At 43.1% G+C, this 21584-nt stretch overlaps 1 protein-coding gene across 17 annotated transcripts in view; it reads left to right on the top strand.

Annotated features, from left to right (window-relative positions):
* Positions 1-21584, top strand: part of SPIN1 (spindlin 1) — a 73673-nt gene that overhangs the window by 20237 nt on the left and 31852 nt on the right. For 9 of the 17 annotated variants that reach the window (XM_051847543.3, XM_089315762.1, XM_089315768.1 and 6 more), the window contains one exon: positions 15974-16183. The exons of the other annotated variants lie outside the window; for them this stretch is intronic. In XM_051847543.3, the coding sequence (XP_051703503.1) occupies positions 16132-16183 (52 nt within the window). In that variant the 5' untranslated portion in view covers positions 15974-16131. The remainder of the gene's footprint in view (positions 1-15973; positions 16184-21584) is intronic. 17 annotated transcript variants of the gene reach the window in all.

Below are 21584 nucleotides of genomic sequence, written 5' to 3' on the forward strand. Positions count from 1 at the left end.
TTCTCCATCATTCTTAGAATTTTTAGTATATATATTTAAAAAAAAAAAACATTTTCCTTCAGTTACTTTTTTTTTTTTTAATTTATTTTATTTATTTGAAAGAGTTACAGAGAGAGGTAGAGCCAGAGAGAGAGAGAGAGAGAGAGAAGGGTCTTCCATCCTCTGGTTCACTCCCCAAATGATTGCAACAGCCAGAGCTGAGCTGATCTGAAGCCAGGAGCCAAGAGCTGCTTCCGGGTTTCCATGCGGGTGCAGGGACCCAAGGACTTGGACCATCTTCTACTGCTTTCCCAGGCCATAGCAGAGAGCTGGATCAGAAGAGGAGCAGCTGGGACTCAAAACCATTGCCCATATGGGATGCTGGTACTGCCAGCTGGGGCTTTAACTTGCTGCACCACAGTTCCAGCCCCAGCTATATATACTTTAAGGATCTGTTATTTAGTGCGTAAGTAGAGTTGAGACTAACCCCTTGAGTCTTTTTTTCTTTTTTTTTTAAGATTTATTTATTAATTTGAAAGGCAGAGTTAGTTACAAAGAGAGGCAGAGAAAGACTTTCCATCCATTGGTTCACTCCCAAAATGGCTTCAATGGCTGGAGCTTGCCCACGTGAAGCCAGGAGCCAGGAGCTTCTTCAGGGTGTCCTGTGTGGGTGCTGGGGCCGAACACTTGGACAATCTTCTGCTTTCCCAGGCCGTAGCAGAGAGCTGGATTGGAAGCGGAGCAGCCGGGACTCGCACTGGCTCCCATATGGGATGCCGGCACTAAAGACAACAGCTTTGCCCTCTGTGCCACAGTGCCGGCTCCCCTCTTGAGTATTTTTAAATTACTATTAAATGTCCATGTTTAGGCAAAACTATTATTAGAGGTAAATTTCCTTAACTTCATATTAACATTGCTGCAGTCTCTTTCCTTGGGTTAGTATGTTCAAGGTCTATCTTTTTCTTATGTTTTCTTTTTAGGTTTATATTTATTTTCATTTTTTTATTTGAAAATCAGAGAGGGACAGAGACAGACATAGATCTTCATCTGTTGGTTTACTCCCCAAATGCCTGCAACAGCTGGATTGGGGCAGGACAAAACCAGGTGAAATCTGAGTCTATCATGTTGATGGCAGGGATTCAGTTACTTGAGTTATCACCTGCTGTCTCCCAGAATGTGCATTATTGTAAAGCAGGAATTGAAAATGGAGCTGCTGAGAGGTGGTGGTTCTGGGGTGGCGTGCTGGGGTTTAGTGAATTAAAGACATGGCCTGCAGTGCCAACTTCCAATATGGGTGCCGATTCAAGTTCCAGCTACTCCACTTTCTATCCATCTTCCTGCTAATATGCCTGGGAAAGCAGTGGAGGATGGCTTAGATGCTTGGGCCTCCGCACCCACCTGGGAGACCTGTAAGAAGCTCCTGGCTTCAGCCTGGTCCAACCCTGGCCGTTTCAGCCATTTGGGGAATGAACCAGTGGGATGCAACATATCTCCCCTCTGTCTCCTTCTGTCTGTCTGTCTGTCTCTGTATATGTGTGTGTGTGTCTGTCTGTCTGTCTCTCTTTTCTCTGTTACTCAGACTTAAAAATAATAAAATCTTAAAAAAAAAAAAAAAAAAGTGGAGCTGTGGCTTGAATCCAGGCTCTCTGACATGAGATGTGGTCTTCTCAAGCAGCTGTACCAAATGACTGTTCCTACCCTTTTTTTTTCCTTTTTTTTAAAATTCAATGAATGTAATTTTATTTATTTTTCTCCCAAAGAAGCCTTTTATTTAATGAATACAAATTTCGTAAGTGCAGCTTTAGGAATATAGTGATTCTTTTCCACCCTACCCGCAATCTCACCCCTCTTCTTCTTCTTCTTCCTCCTCCTCCTCCCCCTCCCCCTTCTCCCATCCCCAGTCCCATTTTCCATTAAGATTCATTTTCATTTAGCTTTATACACAAAAGACCAATTCTATACTAAGTGAAGATTTCAACAGTTTGCATGAGCGCACGCGCGTGTGCACATACACACACACACACACACACACGGTTTCAGAACAAGTTTTATAGTTAACTCTCATAATATAACTCATTGAGGACAGAGGTCCCTGCATGAGAAGTTAGTGCACAGTGCCTCCTGTTGCTAATTTAACAATTAACACTTGGGGGGTCGACGCTGTGGCACAGCAGGTTAGTCCTCTGCCTGTGGCGCCAGCATCCCATATGGGCACTAGTACTAGTCCCGGCTGCTCCTCTTCTGATCCAGCTCTCTGCTGTGGCTTGGGAAGGCAGTGGAAAATGGCCCAAGTGCTTGGGCCCCTGCGTCCGCATGGGAAACTGGGAATAAGCATCTGGCTCCTGGCTTCAGATCAGCGCAGCTCCGGCTGTTGCTGCCATTTGTGGAGTGAACCAGTGGATGGAAGACCTTTCTCTCCGTCTCTTCCTCTCACTGTCTGTAACTCTACCTCTCAAATAAATAAGATAAATCTTTAAAAAAAAAAAATAGCACTTAACGTATGATGTTAGTGGTCACCTGAAGCTCTTAGCATGAGGTGCCAAGACTGTGGAAGCCTTTTGAATCCCTAATCTCTGTTAGTATTTAGACAAGGCCATAAGCAAAGTAGAAGCTCTCTCCTCCCTTCAGAGAAAAATACATCCTTCTTTGATGGCCACTTCTTTCCACTAGGGTGTCTCTTACAGAGATCCTTCGTGTAGGATTGATTTTTTTTTTTTTTTTTTTTTTTTGCCACAGTGTATTGGCTTTCCATGCCTAAAATGCTCTCATGGGCTTTTCAGCCAGACCAGAATGCCTTAAGGGCTGATTCTGAGATCAGAGTGCTACTTAAAGCAGTTGTTCTATGAGTCTCCTGTATGGATTGCTTCCCATGTAGGAACATTCTCTCCTTTTTAATTCTGTTAATTATAGATCTTATGTATGATCCCTTTAACACTTAATCCTGTCTATATGATCACTTTAACACGTAATATTGTCACTTTAACATTTAAGATGGTGTTTTTATCACCGAGCTTAATGGGATTTGGGGTCCTGTGCTGTACCCTTAGAAGTAAGTCATACAATGTATGCAGTACTATACAGCTTTAGTTACAAACTTTATTCTCCCTCTCTTATTCCCACTCTTATTTTTTTATGAGGATCCATTTTTAATTGATTTTATACACATATAATTAACTTTATGTTAAGTAAGGAGTTCAACAAGTAGTATGTAGAAGAAAACTATTCCTTGATAATCAAGACAAGGGCTTTCAAGTTTTTGCTTCTCAAAGTGTCAATTTCACTTCTACAGATTTCCTTTTAGGTGCTCTTTTAGTTACCACATATCAAGGAGAACATATAGTCCCTTTGGGACTGGCTTATTTCACTAAGTATGATGTTTTTCAGATTCATCCATTTTGTTGCAAATGACTGAATTCATATCTATCTATCTATCTATCTATATATATATATTACTGCATGTAGTATTCCATAGAGTACATATCCCATAATTTCTTTATCCAGTCTTTCAGTTGATGGGTGTTTAGGTTGATTCTATGTCTTAGCTATTGTGAATTGAGCTGCAGTAAACATGGGGGTGCAGATAACTCTTTTATTTATGGATTTCATTTCCCTTAGATTAATTCCCAAGAGTGGGATGACTGTGTCATATGGTAGGTCTATATTCAGATTTCTGAGCTGTCTGCAAACTGATTGCCATAGTGGCTTTACCAGTTTACATTCCACCAACAGTGAATTAGGGTACCTTTTCCCCCACATCCTCGCCTGCAGTTGTTGAAGAGACTGTCTTTGCTACAGGGATAGGTTTTAGCTCCTTGGTCAAATATAAGTTGGTTGTAGATGCTTGGATTGATTTCTGGCATTTCTGTTCTGTTCCACTGGGCTATCCATCTGTTTTTGTACCATTACCAGGCTGTTTTGATTATAACTGACTTGTAGTATGTCTTGAAATCTGGTATTATGATGCCTCTGGCTTTGTTTTTGTTCAGCATCATTTTTTCTAGATCAGAGAAGAATGTCTTTGGTGCTTTAATTGGTATCACATTGAATCTGTAGATTGCTTTCAGAAGAATGGTCATTTTGATGATGATTCTTCTAATCCATGAACATGGAAGATTTTTCCACTTTTTTGTATATTTTCTGTTTCTTTAAGGTTTTGTGATACTCTTTCATAGTGTTGACTGTGGTTCTGTGTTTCTGTGTGTAGAACATCCTTAAGCATCTTTTGCAGGGCTAGATGGGTGGTGACAAATTCTTTGAATTTCTGTTTGTTAAGGAACGTCTTTATTTCACCTTCATTCATAAATGAGAGTTTTGCAGGATATAGTATGGGTTGACAGTTTTTTTCTCTTAAGACTTAGAATGCATCTCACCCTTCTCTCCTAGCCTGTAGGGTTTCTAATGAGAAGTCCGCTATGAGTCTAGTTGGAGATCCTCTGAAAGTAATCTGGTGTTTCTCTTGTGCACATTTTAGAATCTTCTTTATTTTTTGTTGAGGATTTATTTATTTATTTGAAAGTCAGAGTTACATAGAGAAGGAGCGGTGGGGGGAGGGTCTTCCATCCTCTGGTTCACTCACCAATTGGCTGTGATGACTGGAGCTGTGCTGATCCAAAGCCAGGAGCCGGGAGCTTCCTCTGAGTCTCCCATGCAGGTGCAGGCGCCCGAGGACTTGGGCCACCTTTTACTGTTTTCCCTAGCCATAGCAGAAAGCTGGATTGAACCTGCATGGAGAGACACATTTCTCTCTGTCCAATCACCCTTCAACGGCGTCCTGTAACAACCTGATAAGAGAGCCGGCACCATTTTGGACATACATTAACAGCTGTGCCAGCTCATGTCCTCGCCCAACCAACAGAGTGGAGACTCCTGGGTCTGGTGGGGAGAACTGACAAAGACTGAGTGCTCGTGACTGAAGGAGGCTTGTGTTGCAAGGACTGTGGAAAAAACTGAGGCTGAATGGGAGGGCTCGCGGTGTGGCTGGGACTTTGGGCAGTCACTGTGGGAGGCTCAGTCACTGTGGGAGGCTCCACACGCTCACGGTCCACAAGCATCCGGGACACGAACTGGTGCCCTTGTGGGATACCAGCACTGCAGGCGGTGGCTTTACCTGCTGTACCACAGTGCCGGCCCCACTTTTTCTTCCAACTTAGATAGACTTTTGTTGTTAAGGCTTTCTGCTGCATTTTTTATTTGTTCTATTGAATTTTTCATTTCCAAGACTTCATTTTGATTTTTCTTTTAAGATCTCAATTTCCTGAGAGAAATTTTCTTTCATGTCATGACTAGATTTCATTAGTTCATGTAGTTGGTTCTGGTTACTTCTATGTATCTTATGATCAGTTTTTTGAATTCCATTTCTGGCATTTCTTCCATCTCATCATTTTCGCAATCTAGTAATGAAGTGTCCTTTTGGGGGCGACATGTTGTCTCACTTATTCTTGTTTTTTTTTTTTTTTTCAGGCAGAGTGGACAGTGAGAGAGAGAGACAGAGAGAAAGGTCTTCCTTTTGCCGTTGGTTCACCCTCCAATGGCCGCCGCGCTGATCCGATGGCAGGAGCCAGGAGCCAGGTGCTTTTCCTGGTCTCCCATGGGGTGCAGGGCCCAAGCACCTGGGCCATCCTCCACTGCACTCCCTGGCCACAGCAGAGAGCTGGCCTGGAAGAGGGGCAACCGGGACAGAATCCGGCGCCCCGACCGGGACTAGAACCCGGTGTGCCGGCGCCGCAAGGTGGAGGATTAGCCTAGTGAGCCGCGGCGCCGGCCTTATTCTTGTTTCTTGAGGTGGTGCATTTGTTATTCGGCATTTGTGGAGATACTTGTGGTGGCTTTTATCTTCGTACTATCCCTCTGTAGATTAGTGGAGTATCTGCTTTCAGTGAATACTTAGAGGCATGTGGTGGGTGTGGTCATGGAGCTCTGTTCAGTTACAGCATGAAGGGCGTGTCTAAGGTGACACATCCAGGTTTGGGGTGGTAAATCAATCGATCTATCGATCTCTCTCTCTCTCTTTTTCTCTTTCTCTTTCTCTTTCTCTCTTTCTTATCGGAAGAAAGGTTTATTCTGCTCTGCTGAGCTCCTCTCCTCAAATGAGACCAGTTTCTGGGTGCTAGTTCCAGTGGGTATAATACTTGTCTGCTGCTCTGCCCCAAGATTCCCCAGCAATGTCCCTCACCAGGTAACCAGGGAGCCCTGAGCGTGTGGAGCCTCCCGCAGTGACTGCCCAAAGTCCCAGCCACACCGCGAGCCCTCCCATTCAGCCTCAGTTTTTTCCACAGTCCTTGCAACACAAGCCTCCTTCAGTCACGAGCACTCAGTCTTTGTCAGTTCTCCCCACCAGACCCAGGAGTCTCCACTCTGTTGGTTGGGCGAGGACATGAGCTGGCACAGCTGTTAATGTATGTCCAAAATGGTGCCGGCTCTCTTATCAGGTTGTTACAGGACGCCGTTGAAGGGTGATTGGACAGAGAGAAATGTGTCTCTCCTCTTTTTATTCTCCTCTAGTTTGGCAGGTACATTATCTCCCACGGGGCTCCAAGCTGGAGTCCCTCTAGGCTCTGCCTGCAGCTTTATCAGCAGTGGCTTGAGCTGCTGCAGTCTGGTCTGACCTCACTCTCCAACACTGGTGTGGAGGCTTCTGGCTGCTGGAGTCCTGAGTTGTGGGCATCTATGCCCTCCACACGTAGGTTCATTGTGTCCCTCTAATTTGCATAGTTTCCTCTTTTTTTTAAACTTTCTCCTAGGCTAGAGCAGTAAACTCCCTCCCTACTCGGCCATATTAATCTTTTTTTTTTTTTTTAAATACTTCTTTATTTGAAAGAGTGACAGAGAGAGATGGAGAGAGAGAGAGAGAGAGAATGAGAATGAATGGTCTTCCAATGTGCTGGTTCACTCCCCAGTTGACCACAATGGCTGGAGTTGAGCAGATCTGAAAGCAGGAACCAGGAGCTTCTTCTGGATCTCCTACATGGGTGCAGTTGTCCAAGGACTTGGGCCACCCTCCACTGCTTTCCCAGGCATATTAGCAGAGAGCTGGATAGGTAGTGGAGCATCTGGGCCTGAAACTGGCACTGGTGTGGGATGTCAGCACTGGAGGCTAGGACTTTAACCATGGTGCCACAGCACCTATCCCCCTACCCTTTATTATAATCTCTCTATATACTTATGTTTTGAATTAGTCTTTTTTCCCCTAAATATTTATTTATGTATATGAAAGAGTGACAGATTTGGATGACAGGGGTCAGAGAGAGAAAGAGGCATATCTTCTGTCTGCTGGTTTACTCACAAAGTGCCCACAAAGTGCCCACAAAGCCAGGGATTAGGAACTCCATCCTGGTCTCTCACACGGTTGGCAGGGGCCTAAGTACTTGTCCTGTTATCTGTTGCCTCCCACACTCATTAGCAGAGAGCTGGATGGGAGGCAGAGGGAGACTCTCAGCAACCTGCCACAACTCTGCTCACCTTGAATGACTTATGAACGTACACAGTAGAATTTATAAATTTGTTTGACAGTATGTGATTTGATTGCGACATTTTCTCTTGGCATTTACAAAATAGTAAAATTGGGTTTAAACCAGTTAATAAATGCTTTCTGCTTATTGTATTTGTTTTGTGTGCCTTTTTCTGTCCTTTCTGACCTTGTAGGTGCTTGCTTTATTTTTTCCTCTGTTGATTGGAAGTTACTTAAAATATGCATCTTTAACTTAACAGCTCTAATATTATTTGGCACTCTCCCCTTCTTCTGTAAAGTCCATTTAGTTTTAATCTTTTAATTTTTTTTTTTAATTTGACAGAGTTAGGCAGTGAGAGAGACAAAGAGAAAGGTCTTCCTTCCGTTGATACACCCCTCAAATGGCCACTACAGCCAGAGCTACGCCCATCCGAAGCCAGGAGCCAGGCGCTTCTCCTGGTCTCCCATGCGGGTGCAGGGCCCAAGCACTTGGGCCATCCTCCACTGCCTTCCCGGGCCACAGCAGAGAGCTGGACTGGAAGAGGAGCAACAGGGACTAGAACCTGGCGCCCATATGGGATGCTGGTGCTGCAGGTGGAGGATTAACCAAGTGAGCCACAGCACTGGCCCAATTTAGTGTTGTGTGGTTTTTTTTGTTTTGTTTTGTTTGTTTGTTTTTTTTTTTTTAATTAACAGGCAGAGTTAGTGAGAGAGACAGAGAGAAAGTTCTTCCTTTGGTTCACCCCCGAGATGGTCGCCATGGCTGGCGCACTGCACCGGTCAGGAGCCAGGTGCTTCCTCCTGGTCTCCCATGTGGGTGCAAGGCCCAAGCACTTGGGCCATCCTCCGCTGCCTTCCTGGGCCACAGCAGAGAGCTGGACTGGAAGAGGAGCAACTGGGACAGAATCTGGCGCCCTGACCAGAACTAGAACCCAGGGTGCTGGCGCCGCAGGTGAAGGATTAGCCTAGTGAGCCGTGGCGCTGGCCCCAATTTAGTTTTAATTATATTTACTTGCCACTATTATATTTTTTTGTTCTTTGTATTTTTTAAGACATTAATTTATATAGTTAACCATTTATATTAACATAAAAATTTGCTGTTTTCATTTATCTTTATTCTTTGCTGTAACTTTGATCCTTGATCTTGGAACATTTGTCTGGTGAACACCCTTTATGGTCCCCACTTGTTGAGTGACTTAAAACAATTTATTTATTTATGGAAAGCCAGAGAGACAGAGTTGGGGTGGAGAGAAAGATTATTTTCCACTTTGTAGTTTACTCCCCAAATGGCTGTAATAGCCAGAGCTGGGCCCAGCCAAAGCTAGGACTTCCAGGAACTCCATCCAGTCTCCCATGTGGGTTGGAACAGGAACTCAAGTATTTGATCTGTTATCACTGCCTTGCAGTATCAAAAATGGAGTAGCCAGGATTTGACCCATCACTCCCATGTGAGTTGGAGGTGCTGTATGTGGCTGCTTAACCATCTGTGACACAATGTCTACCCCTGTTGAGTGACTTCTGATAGATTCTCTGAGTGTTAGTGTCTCAAGTTGATCTTTGGAGGCATATTATTCAATGTTAAAGAATTCTAAGTTTAATTTTCTTCTGAGTTGTTGAAAAAAAGTTATTGAATTACTGACATTTGGTCCATGGATGGAATCTCTAAATACAGGCTTTTATGTTTTTTCCCCCATCTTTGGCTTTCAACCACTTTCCTGTGATGTAACTAGGGGTGTGTGTGTGTGTGTGGTTGAATCTAGGGAAATACCTTTTGTTAGGTTTGAGAGATGTGTAGGTGTTATTTTCAAATATTTCTTTTTGTGTGAGAATCCCTTTCAGTGCATGTTAGACCTTCTTAATTAGCTTACCCTCTGCTTCATTCTGAATATTTTCTTTGCTAATTTTTAACAAGTTTAGATTACTATTAATTCCATCCATTGAACTTTGTTTTTCATTTCTGGACTGATTCTTTGATAGGCTTCTATTAAATTCTCAATCTTACATTTTATCTCTCTGAACATCATAATTGGAGCTATTTGTCATTTTCTTTATACATGTATAGTCCTTCTAACTACCTGAAAGTATCATTTTGCAGGGCTGGTTTTGTGGCACAGTGGGTTAAGCTGCCTCCTGCAGTGCCAGCATCCCATATGAGTGCTGGTTTGAGTCTCAGCTGCTTCACTTTCGATCCAGTGCCCTACTAAGGCTCCTGGAAAAGCACTGGAAGATAGTCCAAGTGTGGTCCTCTGCCATTCACATGGGAGACCTGGATGGCCTTCCATGCTCCTGGTTTCAGCCTGGCCATTGTGGCCTTTCAGGGATTGAACTGGCAGATGGAAGATGTCTGTCGCTTGCTGATGCATTCTCTCTTGCTCACTGTAACTGCCTTTCAAATAAATTAATGAAGATCTTTAAAAAAAATTTTCAGGAAGAGTAAGACTGCAAACCCTGTCATGTGCTGTTTTGCAATTTTAAAAAGTACCATTTTGCAATTTCCATACCTGTTAGTCCATTGGGTGTTTTTTTTTTTTCCATTTCTTATTTGTTTTCTGCTGACTATTTTACTTATTTTGTGTGTGTGTGTGTGTGTGTGTGTGTACATTTTAGATTATATTTCAAATACTATTTGAATAATTAGGGCCTAGGTTATAATTATGTTTACTTCTCTGGGCATCTTAAGTGAGTGTACAGTCTGGGATCACCTAGTTAAGTTTGGAGAATAAAAATGAGCTGAGGTTGAGCCTATACTTAGAACGTGGGATTTCCCCTTTCCCGCAGATTTTAAGTTCCTGCAGTTTGAGTTCCAACTCAGAGTGAGATGGGTTTACCAGAGCCTCTGTTGGGAGTCCCTGGTTTCCAGCCCTCTGTTTCTTAACCTTGCCAAGCTGTCAGCCTCTCAGCTGCCCTCCAACATTTGGCAGTTGTTCTCAGGGATGAAAGCTGTGTGAACAGCAGGGCTGCCTTCCTTAGATTCTGCCTCTATCTTCAGGTGCCTTGTTGCCTTCAAGCATATGTTTAGGGTCTGTGTTCATTTTTTTGTCATGGAAATTTTCAGCCACAATAAAGAGTCCAGAAAAGAACACAAGAGAACACCTTTTGTTATAATTTCTTGGATGGTCTTTGATAGTTTCCTTCTCATGAGAAGATGTTCTAAGCTCCTCATCTATTTGATTTCACTGACTTGCAATTAAGTATTTCTGTAAGAAACTCGATTCCTGATGGTTACTGTTTTTATTTTTTTAACGATATATTTATTTCTTTGAAAGAGTTAGAGAGAGGGAAGGAGGGAAAGAGAGAGAGGGAGGTCTTCCATCCAATGGTTCACTCCCCAGTTGGCTGCAACGGCCGGAGCTGTGCCAATCCGAACCCAGGAGCCAGGAGCTTCTTCTGGGTCTCCCATGCGGGTGCAGGGGCCCAAGGACTTGGGGCCATCTTGTACTGCTTTCCCAGGCCACAGCAGAGAGCTGGACTTTCGGAAGAGGAGCAGCCAGGTCTTGAACCAGTGCCCATATGGGATGCTGGTGCTTCAGGCCAGAGCTTTAATCCACTGCGCCACAGCGCTGGTCCCTGATAGTTAGTGTTAAGAGCATTCTTTTTTTTTTCTTTTTTTAAATTTATTTATTTGAAAGAGTTAGAGAAAAGAGAAAGAGAGGTCTTCCATTCTTTGGTTTACTCCCCAGTTGGCTGCAACGGCTGGAGCTGGACCTGTCAGAAGCCAGGAACCAGGAGCTTCTTCTGGGTCTTACACGTGGGTGCAGGGTCCCAAGAACTTGGGCCATCTTCTGCTTTCCCAGGCCACAGCAGAGAGCTGGATTGGAAGAGCAACAGCTGGGACTCGAACTGATATTGAACTGCTGTCGCTGGGCTCAAGCCCCTACCTTCTAATTCCATGGTTGATCTTTGTGTTGTGGCCAGCCCCTGCCCTGAGTCAGCGTGTTAGCAACAGCCACTTACAAAGACCCACCTTGAGTCAGAGACACTTCTGTCCTCGTGAAATTTCCCAGATTTAGTGGGAACTTCCCAGGAACTGGGACAAAAAGGCCAGCCAAGCTCTTGTTATCCAGCAGTCACCAATTCTGCTTTCACAGTTTGATGATGGAAGGATGAGGCCCAGGGTGGCCATGTAACTAGCCTGTGTTGTCTGAGCTCCTGGATGGGCAGACTGTGTGTCTGGTGAGACCTACTAAATGTCTGCTTAGGAGTTGCTGTGTTTGAGTGATTTTTTTGAGAGTTTCCTTATTAAAACATGGTTAGTGGTTTGGGCTCTTTAATAATTTTGCTTAAATCGATACGAGGATTTGGGGCCTTCATATGTACTTGATAGTATGATAGTTACTTTACCAGAATCCTTAGGTAGACAAATGCCGATTAACAGTGTTTTATTACCATTGAGCCCCTCATTTTCAATAGTTTTTTTTTTTTTTTTTTTTTTTTTTTTTTGACAGGCAAGGTTAGACAGAGAGAGATAGGTCTTCCTTCTGTTGGTTCACCCCCCCAAATGGCTGCCATGGCCGGCGCGCTGCGCCAGTCAGGAGCCAGGTGCCTCCTCCTGGTCTCCCATGCGGGTGCAAGGTCCAAGCACTTGGGCCATCCTGCACTGCCTTCCCGGGCCACAGTAGAGAGCTGGACTGGAAGAGGAGCAACCGGGACAGAATCTGGCACCCCGACTGGGACTAGAACCCAGGGTGCCGGCGCCGCAGGTGGAGGATCAGCCTAGTGAGCCGCGGTGCCGGCCTTTGAGCCCTTCATTTTAATCTTTGAGTGAGGTTTTAGCCTGTACCAGAGGCCTCTAGAACACTTTTCTTAGGTTTTATTAATTGCAATATTTTAAATTTGAATTTCTAATAGTTCTTTTAGGTACCTAGGAAAGTTGATTGTATTCCCAGTGAGTTTTCTTTCCAGAATTAGAAATGTAAAAAAAAATTTATTCTTTTTCTCAGTGTTTTAGCATGAGGATTTTCAAATATACAGAAAAGCTGAACTAGGCAATTGAACATGTATTTTCACCATCTAGATAACAGGAATTTCAAGTATTTTGCCATATTTTCTTTCTTTCAAGATTTATCTATTTGAAAGAGTAACAGAGAGAGAAAGAGACAGAGATTCCGTCTGCTGGTTCACTCCCTGAATGGCCGCAACAGCTGGATATGGTCCAGGATTTGACAGGAGCCAGAAAAGTTCATGCTGGTCCCCCACATGGGTGCCTGGGGGCCCACATACTTCAGACATTTTCATCATCTGCTGCCTTCCCAGGCACATAGCAGGAAGCTGGATTAGAAGCAGAGCAGGATGCACTCAAGCCAATGCTCTGATACGGGATGTGAATATGGCAAGGAGTACCTTTTTGGGCTGTGCCACAGCACTGGTCCCTGTCATCCTGTCTCTGCTTATTTCTAATAATGTTTTAGGAATAAGCTGCAGGCTTTTAAGTACCTCTGTGGTAAACCACTGGGTTGCTGTGGCTACTCTTATTCCTTTACATAATCTTCCTTAGACTTTTATTTAATTTTTAAAAAAGAATATTTATTTGAAAGAGATTGTTATCTGCTTTCCATCCTCTGGTTCACTCCTCAAATGACCACAGTGGCCAGGGCTGGTCCAAGTTAAAGCCAGAAGCCAGGAACTCCATCCAGATCTCCTACTTGGGTGGCAGGAGCCAAGTACTTGGGCCATCTTCGCTGCCTTCCATGGTGCATTAACAGGGAGCAGGGTCAGCCTCATTCCTAGACTTTTAAAGTGAAATTTCCTGTACATAAGAAAATCGAAATTGTAATTGAGTGGCCCAACTTATCTGTCAGGATTTATTTGCTGATGTTTTGCTGTCCTAACATTTTTCATTGTAGGCCTTTCAAAAGTTGCCTTAGATTCCAGATACTGTGACTTTTTTTTTTTTTTTTTTTGAAACGGGGAGAGAGATATCTTCCATCCATTGGTGCTCTAATTGCTGGGAACTCCATCTGGGTCCTTCTACATGGATGGCAGGGATGCAAGTACTTGACCACTTTCCACTGCCTTCCCAGGCACATTAGCAGGGAGCTGGACTGGAAGTGGAGCAGCTGAGACTCCAGTTTTCATTACAGTATGGTTTGAAAGAGTTACACAGAGAGGGAGAGACAGAGAAATCTTGCATCTGCTGGTTCACTCCCCAAATGACCACATTGGCCGGGTTAGGCCAGACCAAAGCGGAGCTTCTTTCCAGTCTCTCACACAGGTTCAGGGGCCTAAGGACTTGAGCCATCCTCTGGTACTTTCTTAGGCACAGTAACAGGGAGCTGGATTGGTATTGTAGTACCCAGGACTTGACCGAGTGCCCATATGGGGTGCTGGCTTTACAAGCGGCGCTTCATCTGCTTTGCCACAATGCCGGCCTTGGCAGCAACCATTGTGATATATGTAGTTTCTGCTTTGAGGTTATACTGCTTTTATATCTGAAATACTCGTTTCTTAACCTTTTTTTGGACACAGTACATTATCAGTGATTTCTGTGGTACCCTGTCCTTTGTGGGAACAATCTGTGTGTTTATTTTTAAAATAAAAAATCTACCAGCAGTGCTCCTTGTAGTGTATATGAGTTTGACCATGTTATTTTAACTTCTGAGATGCAGTTTTTAAATATCCCAAGGAGTCAGCATTAATACAGGTAAAGCACTTACAACAGTGCTTGAAAGTGAGTACTCAGTAAACATTCCTTTTTATGGTAAGTAGTCGAGAGATTTTTTAATTCCCTTTAAGTTTGTTATAAAGAAAGAGAAATTGAGATTTTAAAGCTTAAATGTGTGACACATTTTAGATTGTTTAGCAAAATTGCGAGCAGTAATATTTTGTTGTATTTAATAAAGATAGACTTAGCAGAGGAAAAGCCAGAATCTTTTTTTTTTCCCTTTTTTTTTTTTTTATTTGTTTAAGATTTATTTATTTAGGGGCGCTAGTTCAATTTCCAGCTGCTCCACTTCTGATCCAGCTCTCTCTATGGCCTGGGAAAGCAGCAGAAGATGGCCCAAGTCCTTGGGCCCCTATACCCGTGTGGGAGACCTGGAAGATGATCCTGTCTTCAGATAGGTGCAACTTCAGTCATTGTTGCCATTGGGGAGTGAACCAGTGAATGGAAGACCTTTCTCTCTGTCTCTCCCTTTCTTTGTAACTCTGCCTCTCAAATATATAAATAAAATCTTTAAAAAAACCAAGATATTTGAGCAACATCTCCCACCCCTTATTCAAGGCTATCTTTTAGGTGTTTATTTAAAGTTTATTTATTTATTTGAAAGGCGGGGTTAAGACAGAGAGAGAGTTCTTTCATTTGCTGGTTCACTCCCCAAATGGCCACAACAGTCAGGGCTGGGCCAGACTGAAGCCAGGATCCTGGAGCTTCATCTGGGTCTTCCATGGAGATGGCAGGCGTCCAGGTAATTGTACCATTTTCCACTGCTGTCTCAGGCACATTCATAGGAAGCTGCATTGGAAGTGAAGTGGCCAGGACTCATACCAGCACTCATGTGCAGGCACTGTAAGTGGTGGCTTACCCTATGCTGTGCCACAATGCTAGTCCTATTTTTAACTTTTATTTCTGTTCTTTGAGAAATAATTCCCACCTGCTGGTTCACTCCCCAAATGCTGGAACAGCTTGGGTTGGTCCAGGCTGAAGCTAGGTGCCAGGATCTCAGTCTCAGTATCCCACATGGGTGTCAGGGTCCCAAGTGCTTGAAGCTGGAAACAGAAGCGGAGATGGGACCTGAACTTAGGCGCTCTAAAAGGGAAACAGGTGTCCCTAAATGGCATCTTTAAGCACTGTACCAAATGCTCACCTGGGAAACTGCAGAAAATTATTTCTGAGATAAGCTTATATCTGCTAGTGAGAAGGGTGTGCATTTTTGAATATTAATAAGCTAAAATGTTTAACACCACAGGACAAATTTGTTAGGTTAATTTGTGTAGATGAAAATTTTCCTGAATCTTTGAAGGAGTTTTTTGAAGAGGAGCTGAGAAAGGGAATGGAGTCACAGGATTTTTATAAAATTGGTAGGTAGTCCAATGTTAAATGTTTGCCGATGAGAGTATTCTATTAGTGAGAGGGTCATTCATTTAGATGATACGGAGTAACTTAACACGGCCCAGAGACCAGTTAATTCACAGGAGCAACAAGGGCTCGGCAGTTGGCTCTGTTGGGTGGTGCTGTGAGTGAGGAGCCTTTAGTTTTCCTCACTTGAGAACCGAGACTGTAAATTTGAAGTGGAATTCAGTATGCGTTTTTTTTAATCATATTTTAGTGCGTTAGGTTGTAAGTGAAGTAGGAATGGAGTTGGGAGAAAAAAGTGGAGAGAGAGAGAGATAGAGTGTGTGTCCCTCTTACAGGCTCTGTTGTCTGCTTTTCTCGCGTCTACCTTGTTCTGGTTTAGGAGCAGCGTAGGTCTTAGGGAAATAAAATTAATTGATTTGTGGGAAAGTGCATTTTAGCGAATACTTATATTTAAAATGTTATGTTTCATAGCTCCCCTGGTGTGCTTTTTACTCATGATGCTCTAGTAATGAACTGTTTTCACTATTTTACAGAGAGCTTGTGATTTCATGGAGTTTTGTTGAACTTGCAAAGGAAACATTTGGATAGTGGATTAATGAGAACACTGAAATTCTTTGGAAAGTTTCAAATTGGAGGATATTGAATTTTCACCCTAGTCCAGCAGCTCTGCTGCTCACTTAAATGCAGATGAATGAAGACCCCATTCGGAAAGACACCTGGCCAGCGGTCCAGAGCTGATGCAGGTAGGCAGTATGGCTCTGAACATGTTCCAGTGTGATGAACTTAAAGCAGGTGTGAAATTGAGAAATACTTTGACATAATGTCTGGTGTTTTGCTATTCCCGAAGCTTGCTTCTTTCTAGTATTGTATACACATATGTGTGAAAAAACAGATTGAGTTTCTTGAAAGGGAAGGATTATTCCCCTTTGGTTCTTGTTTAAGCTTCTAGCAAGTTATAGTAAATTCGCAAGTGAATTGTAAATACTTATTTAATAGGAGGATAGTAAAGTGAAGGTTTTTTTTTTTTTTTTAAGAAATGAAAGCAAGGTGTTAGATGGGTATTGATTTGAGAGATTTAGGATATTTAGAGCAGCTTTAAGGAAGAAAGATAAATTCAAGAGCTGTTTATTTGAAGGAATACTAGAATGCAAATGAGATGAGTTTTTAGTTGCAACAATGTTTATTTTGGTGACATAAAGCTAATACAATTAGAAATTTGAATTCTGCTCGATAATTACTGCCCAATAGAGAAAGATAAAACCTAATAGGATACACTACAAAATAAGCAAGTGGTATTTCCTTTGGAATTTTATTGTTGTTCTCCAACGCAGATAAACATTGGAATGTTGGGAGGAAAAATTTGTCATACTATTTTAAGATTCTTTGTTACGTGAATCTGAGAATTATGCTAGCAAAATTATTACTAGTGTTGCAAAACCGGTTATGGTGTGATTTTAGAACTATCTCTTATATTTGTTTACTGTGCTATTTGGAGTTTTTTTGTAAAAAAATCCACAAGGATTAAGATTTCTAAGTATCTTTTATGTTTTTATGTTAGCTCTGTATAAAAGTAATACTGATGTAAATGTTTGCTATGGGGCCAGCGTTGTGGCCTAGCAGGTTAAGCTGCTGCCTGTGATGTCAGCATCCCATATGGGCTCTGGTTCAAGTCCTGGCTGCTCTACTTCCACTCCAGTTCCCTACTAATATGCCTGGGAAAGCAGTGGAAGAGAGCCCTCTGCACTCATGTGGAAGACCCTAATGGAGTTTCAGTCTCTTGGCTTTGGCCTGGTCCACTCTTAGCTGTTGTGGCCTTTTGGGGATGGAAGATAAATCTCTCTTTGTTTGCCTGACTCTAATTCTGCCTTTCAAATAAATAAACTTTTTTTTAAAAGGTATTTATCCAAAAGATTAACTTGTGATAGTGATGACTGAAGTCTAGTCACCATCTGGAGAGCTTACTCAGAGTCCCCCTCTCAGCTGTGTCTTCTCGAGCCTTTCTTTTTCTTACCTAAAAATGCATCTATTGGAGTTCAGGAATAAATGAGGGGATAATATGTCAGAAGGTTATGTGCCCTGTGCATTTAATAGCATTATTATTACTTATACTGTTTATAATAAAATAATTTTTGTTTTATCACATTAATTAAAAAATGGCTATTGGATTTTATTGACTGAAGAAAGCTCCTAGGTCAGTGTTATGTGAAATAGTAATTCATTGTCTGAAGTTCCTTTATGTACACCATTCCAAACTCAATGTTCCTGTTTTCTTCATTGTGTTTGACATTCTTCTCATTTGTTGGAAAGCTGTTGTAGTGTATAAAAATCACAGGAAAGCTGTTCTAGTGTGGTAAAAAAAAATCACTGAAAGTACACCGGGGGTGTTAATTTTTTAAAGGAGAAGGTTGTGAATCCTAACATGTTTGATCTTACATATTGTTCTTCAGTTTTTTTTTTTTTTAAGATTTATTTATTTATTTGAAAGGCAGAGTTGCAGAGAGAGAGAGGTGTCTTATATCCGCTGGTTCACTCCCCAACGGCCATAGCTGAGCCAATTCAAATCTAGGAGCCAGGAGCTTCTTGCAGATCTCACACGTGGGTGCAGGGGCCCAAGAGCTTAGGCCATCCTCCACGGCTCTCCCAGGCGATAGCAGAGAGCTGGATTGGAAGTGGAGCAGCCATACGAGATGTTGATACTAGCAGGTCGGTACTAGCTTTACCCGCTATACCACAGTGCCGGCCCCCTCAGTATTTCTTAACAGCTTGCGACAGTAGATTGTGGTTGACCTGTTAACTCTTTTGGAGACCATGGGTTATTCTTTTTTTAAAGATTTTATTTATTTGAGAGCTAGAGTTACAGACAGAGGTAGAGACAGAGAAAGAGAAAGATCTTCTCTCCTTTGGTTTATCCCCTAAATGGCTGCAGTGGCTGGAGTTGCGCCGATCTGAAGCCAGGAACCTCCCATTCTCCCAAGTGAGTGCAGGGGCCCAAGGACTTGGGCCATCTTCTTCTGCTTTCTCAGGCCACAGCAGAGAGCTGGATTGGTAGAGGAGCTGCCAGGACTAGAACCAGCGCCCATATGGGATGCTGGCGCCACAGGCGTAGGATTAACCTATTGCGCCAGGGCACCGGCCCCAGGAGTTACTCTTTTTTACTGTTTCATAGTTATGGAGTAAAAAGTAATTTTACCATATACTTAGGTTATTTAAAAAAATTTTTTTTTCTGTTTATTTGAAAGTGTTAGAGGGGGCAGAGACAGAGAGAGAGATCTTCCATCTGCTCTGAGTTCACTCCCCATATGTAATGGTTAGAACTGAGCCAGGAACCAATAGCTTCTTCCAGGTCTCCCACGTGAGTGCAGGGGCACAAGGACTTGGGCTATCCTCTGCTGCTTTCCGAGGCACGTTAGTAGGTAGCTGAATTGAAAGTGGAGCAGCCAGGACTTGAACCAGTGCCCATATGAGATGCCAGTGCTGCAGGCTAGGGCTTTAACTTGCTGTGCCACAGTGCCAGCTCCTATACTTTCTTATATAATCAATACAGCACCACACCTCTGGTCACCAAAATGTGGAGTAGGGGAGCTTCTCCTTATTAGCAACCAATTAATTCTGCATTGGATGTCAGCAGGATGTCCTGCAATTCCATTCTTTTTTTTTTTTATTTGACAGGTAATGTTATAGAAAGTGAGAGAGACAGAGAGAAAAGTCTTCCTTCCATTGGTTCGCTCACCAAATGGCTGCTATGGCTGGCACTATGCCGATTCGAAGCCAGGAGCCAGGTGCTTCCTCCTGGTCTCCCATGCGGGTGCAGGGCCCAAGCACTTGGGCCATCCTCCACTGCCCTCCCGGGCCATAACAGCGAACTGGAGCAACCGGGACTAGAACCTGGTGCCCATATGGGATGCCGGCACCACAGGCGGAGGATTAACCAAGTGAGCTATGGCGTCAACCCCTGCAATTCCATTCTGACACTCTCTATCTAGAGATAACATATCAGACCCCACAGGTTGAATGAAGGTTCAGTCTGTAAGACCACCCCCCTTCAGAGGACAATTTGGGATTCTGGGCACTTCTGGCTGATAGGCTATAAGTTAGTGTTCCCACAAACTCCTCTCTGGGATTGATTGATGTCCTAGAGCAGTTCACAGAGCTCCGGGAAGCGTTCTTATCAGTTTATGATAAAGGACATTATAAAAGAAACACGGATAGATGAGGCGCAAGATGCTAGGGGGACAGTGGGATGATTCCATGCCTTTTCTAGGCACTGCCCTGCAGGTACAGCCATGTGTTTGACAATCAGGAAGCTTTCCAAACCTAGTCCCTGTGGAATTTTATAGAAACCCCGTTAAGCAGATAGGATTGTTTATGGTATGGACCGGGTAGGGAAGCCCAGAAAGGCCTGTCTGTTCAGATTTTTCTTGGCCCCTGTTTGGTGGCATTTCTCCCTCCAGTCTGTGGGATAGGACTGGTATGAAATGAGGGGTTTGATGACCTATGTTAGACAAGGAAGGTTAGAGGAAGACAGGAAACTTGGGAGTTTCTGTGACCCATGTTGAAGAAGAGAGTTATGAGCCTGGTACTGTGGAGAAAATAAGAATTAATATTATCGATAGCAAGTACTATTGCATGTAGAGTTTTTCACATATTTTCCTTTAATGTTACCCTCTGTTTTTATTAGTTTGCCAAAGGTAGCCATATTTTTTTTCTTTTTAAAAAAGATTTATTTTTATTTGAAAGGCATAACTATAGCAAGAGGGAGAGAGAGGTCTTTCATCTGCCAGTTCACTCCACAAATGGCTACAACGGCTGGCACTGGGCTGATCTGAAGCCAGTACCCAGGAGCTTCTTCTGGTTCTCCCATGTGGTTGTAGGGGCCCAAGCACTTGAGTAATCTGCTGCTGCTTTCCCAGGTGGATTAGCAGGGAGCTGGATCAGAAGTGCAGTAGTGGGGACTCCAACCCAGCGCTCTAATACGGGGTGCTGGTATCTTAAGCAGGGGCTTAATCTGCTGTGCACATTGCTGGACTCAGAAGATAGTTTCTTGAGATCTTGCTTTGACATTGTGTTTATTTTACCCTCATGCTCAGTCCCTTAATTATAATGAAATTCTATGTTGGAAATACTTTCCAGTCAGAATTTTCAAGTTGTTACTCTATTACTTATCGTTGAGGTTCCATTACTACTATTTAGGGAACTTTGGGTATCATTTTCATTTCTCATTCTTTGTGTGTATCAAGTGGATTTTACCTCTTCTCTGAAGGCTTTTAGAGTTGTTGTGAAGCATTATGATAATTACATTAAGGAGAGTCCTTTTCACTCACTATTTCTAGGTTTTAATCTTTAGAGTAAGTTTTTAAGCAATGTAAAATTTACTTCTTTGATCATCTCCTATTTTCTGTCTTGTCTGGAACATCTTGCTTGGATATTAGGTCTCTTAGATCTCTGTCAGCCCTTTTCAATTACTCTTTGCCTGAGTCCTTTTTTTATTCTCATACTTGTTCTGCTGATACAAGTAGATTACATTTCTGAGCTTCTTCTGGATCTCCTACGTGGCTATAGGGGCCCACGGTCTTAGGCCATCTTTTCCTGCTTTCCCAGGCACATTAGCAGGGAATTGGATTGGAAGTAGAGCATCCGAAACTGTTGAAATCTTTACTTAGTATATACTAAGTTGATCTTCTGTGTATAAAGATAATTGAAAATGAATCTTGATGAAGAAGAATGGAATGGGAGATGGGATGTTTGTAGGTGGGAGGAGTTTATGGGGGTGGGAAGCCACTATAATCCAAAAGTTGTAGTTTTTTTTTTTTTTAAGATTTATTTATTTATTTGAAAGTCAAGAGTTACACAGAGAGAAGAGAGGCAGAGAGAGAGAGAGAGAGAGAGAGGTCTTCCGTCTGATGGTTAGCTCCCCAGATGGCCGCAATGGACGGAGCTGCGCCGATCCAAAGCCAGGAGCCAGGAGCTTCTTCTGGGTCTCCCACGTGGGTGCAGGGGCCCAAGGACTTGGGCCATCTTCCACTGCTTTCTCAGGCCATAGCAGAGAGCTGGATTGGAAGAGAAGCGGCTGGGACTAGAACCGGTGCCCGTACGGGATGCCGGCACTTCAGGCCAGGGTGTTAACCCACTGTGCCACAGCGCCGG

The sequence above is a fragment of the Oryctolagus cuniculus genome, chromosome 1, assembly GCF_051225735.1.
Source record: "Oryctolagus cuniculus isolate XC-2025 breed Fujian yellow rabbit chromosome 1, ASM5122573v1, whole genome shotgun sequence".
In the NCBI taxonomy this organism is placed as follows: Eukaryota; Metazoa; Chordata; class Mammalia; order Lagomorpha; family Leporidae; genus Oryctolagus; species Oryctolagus cuniculus.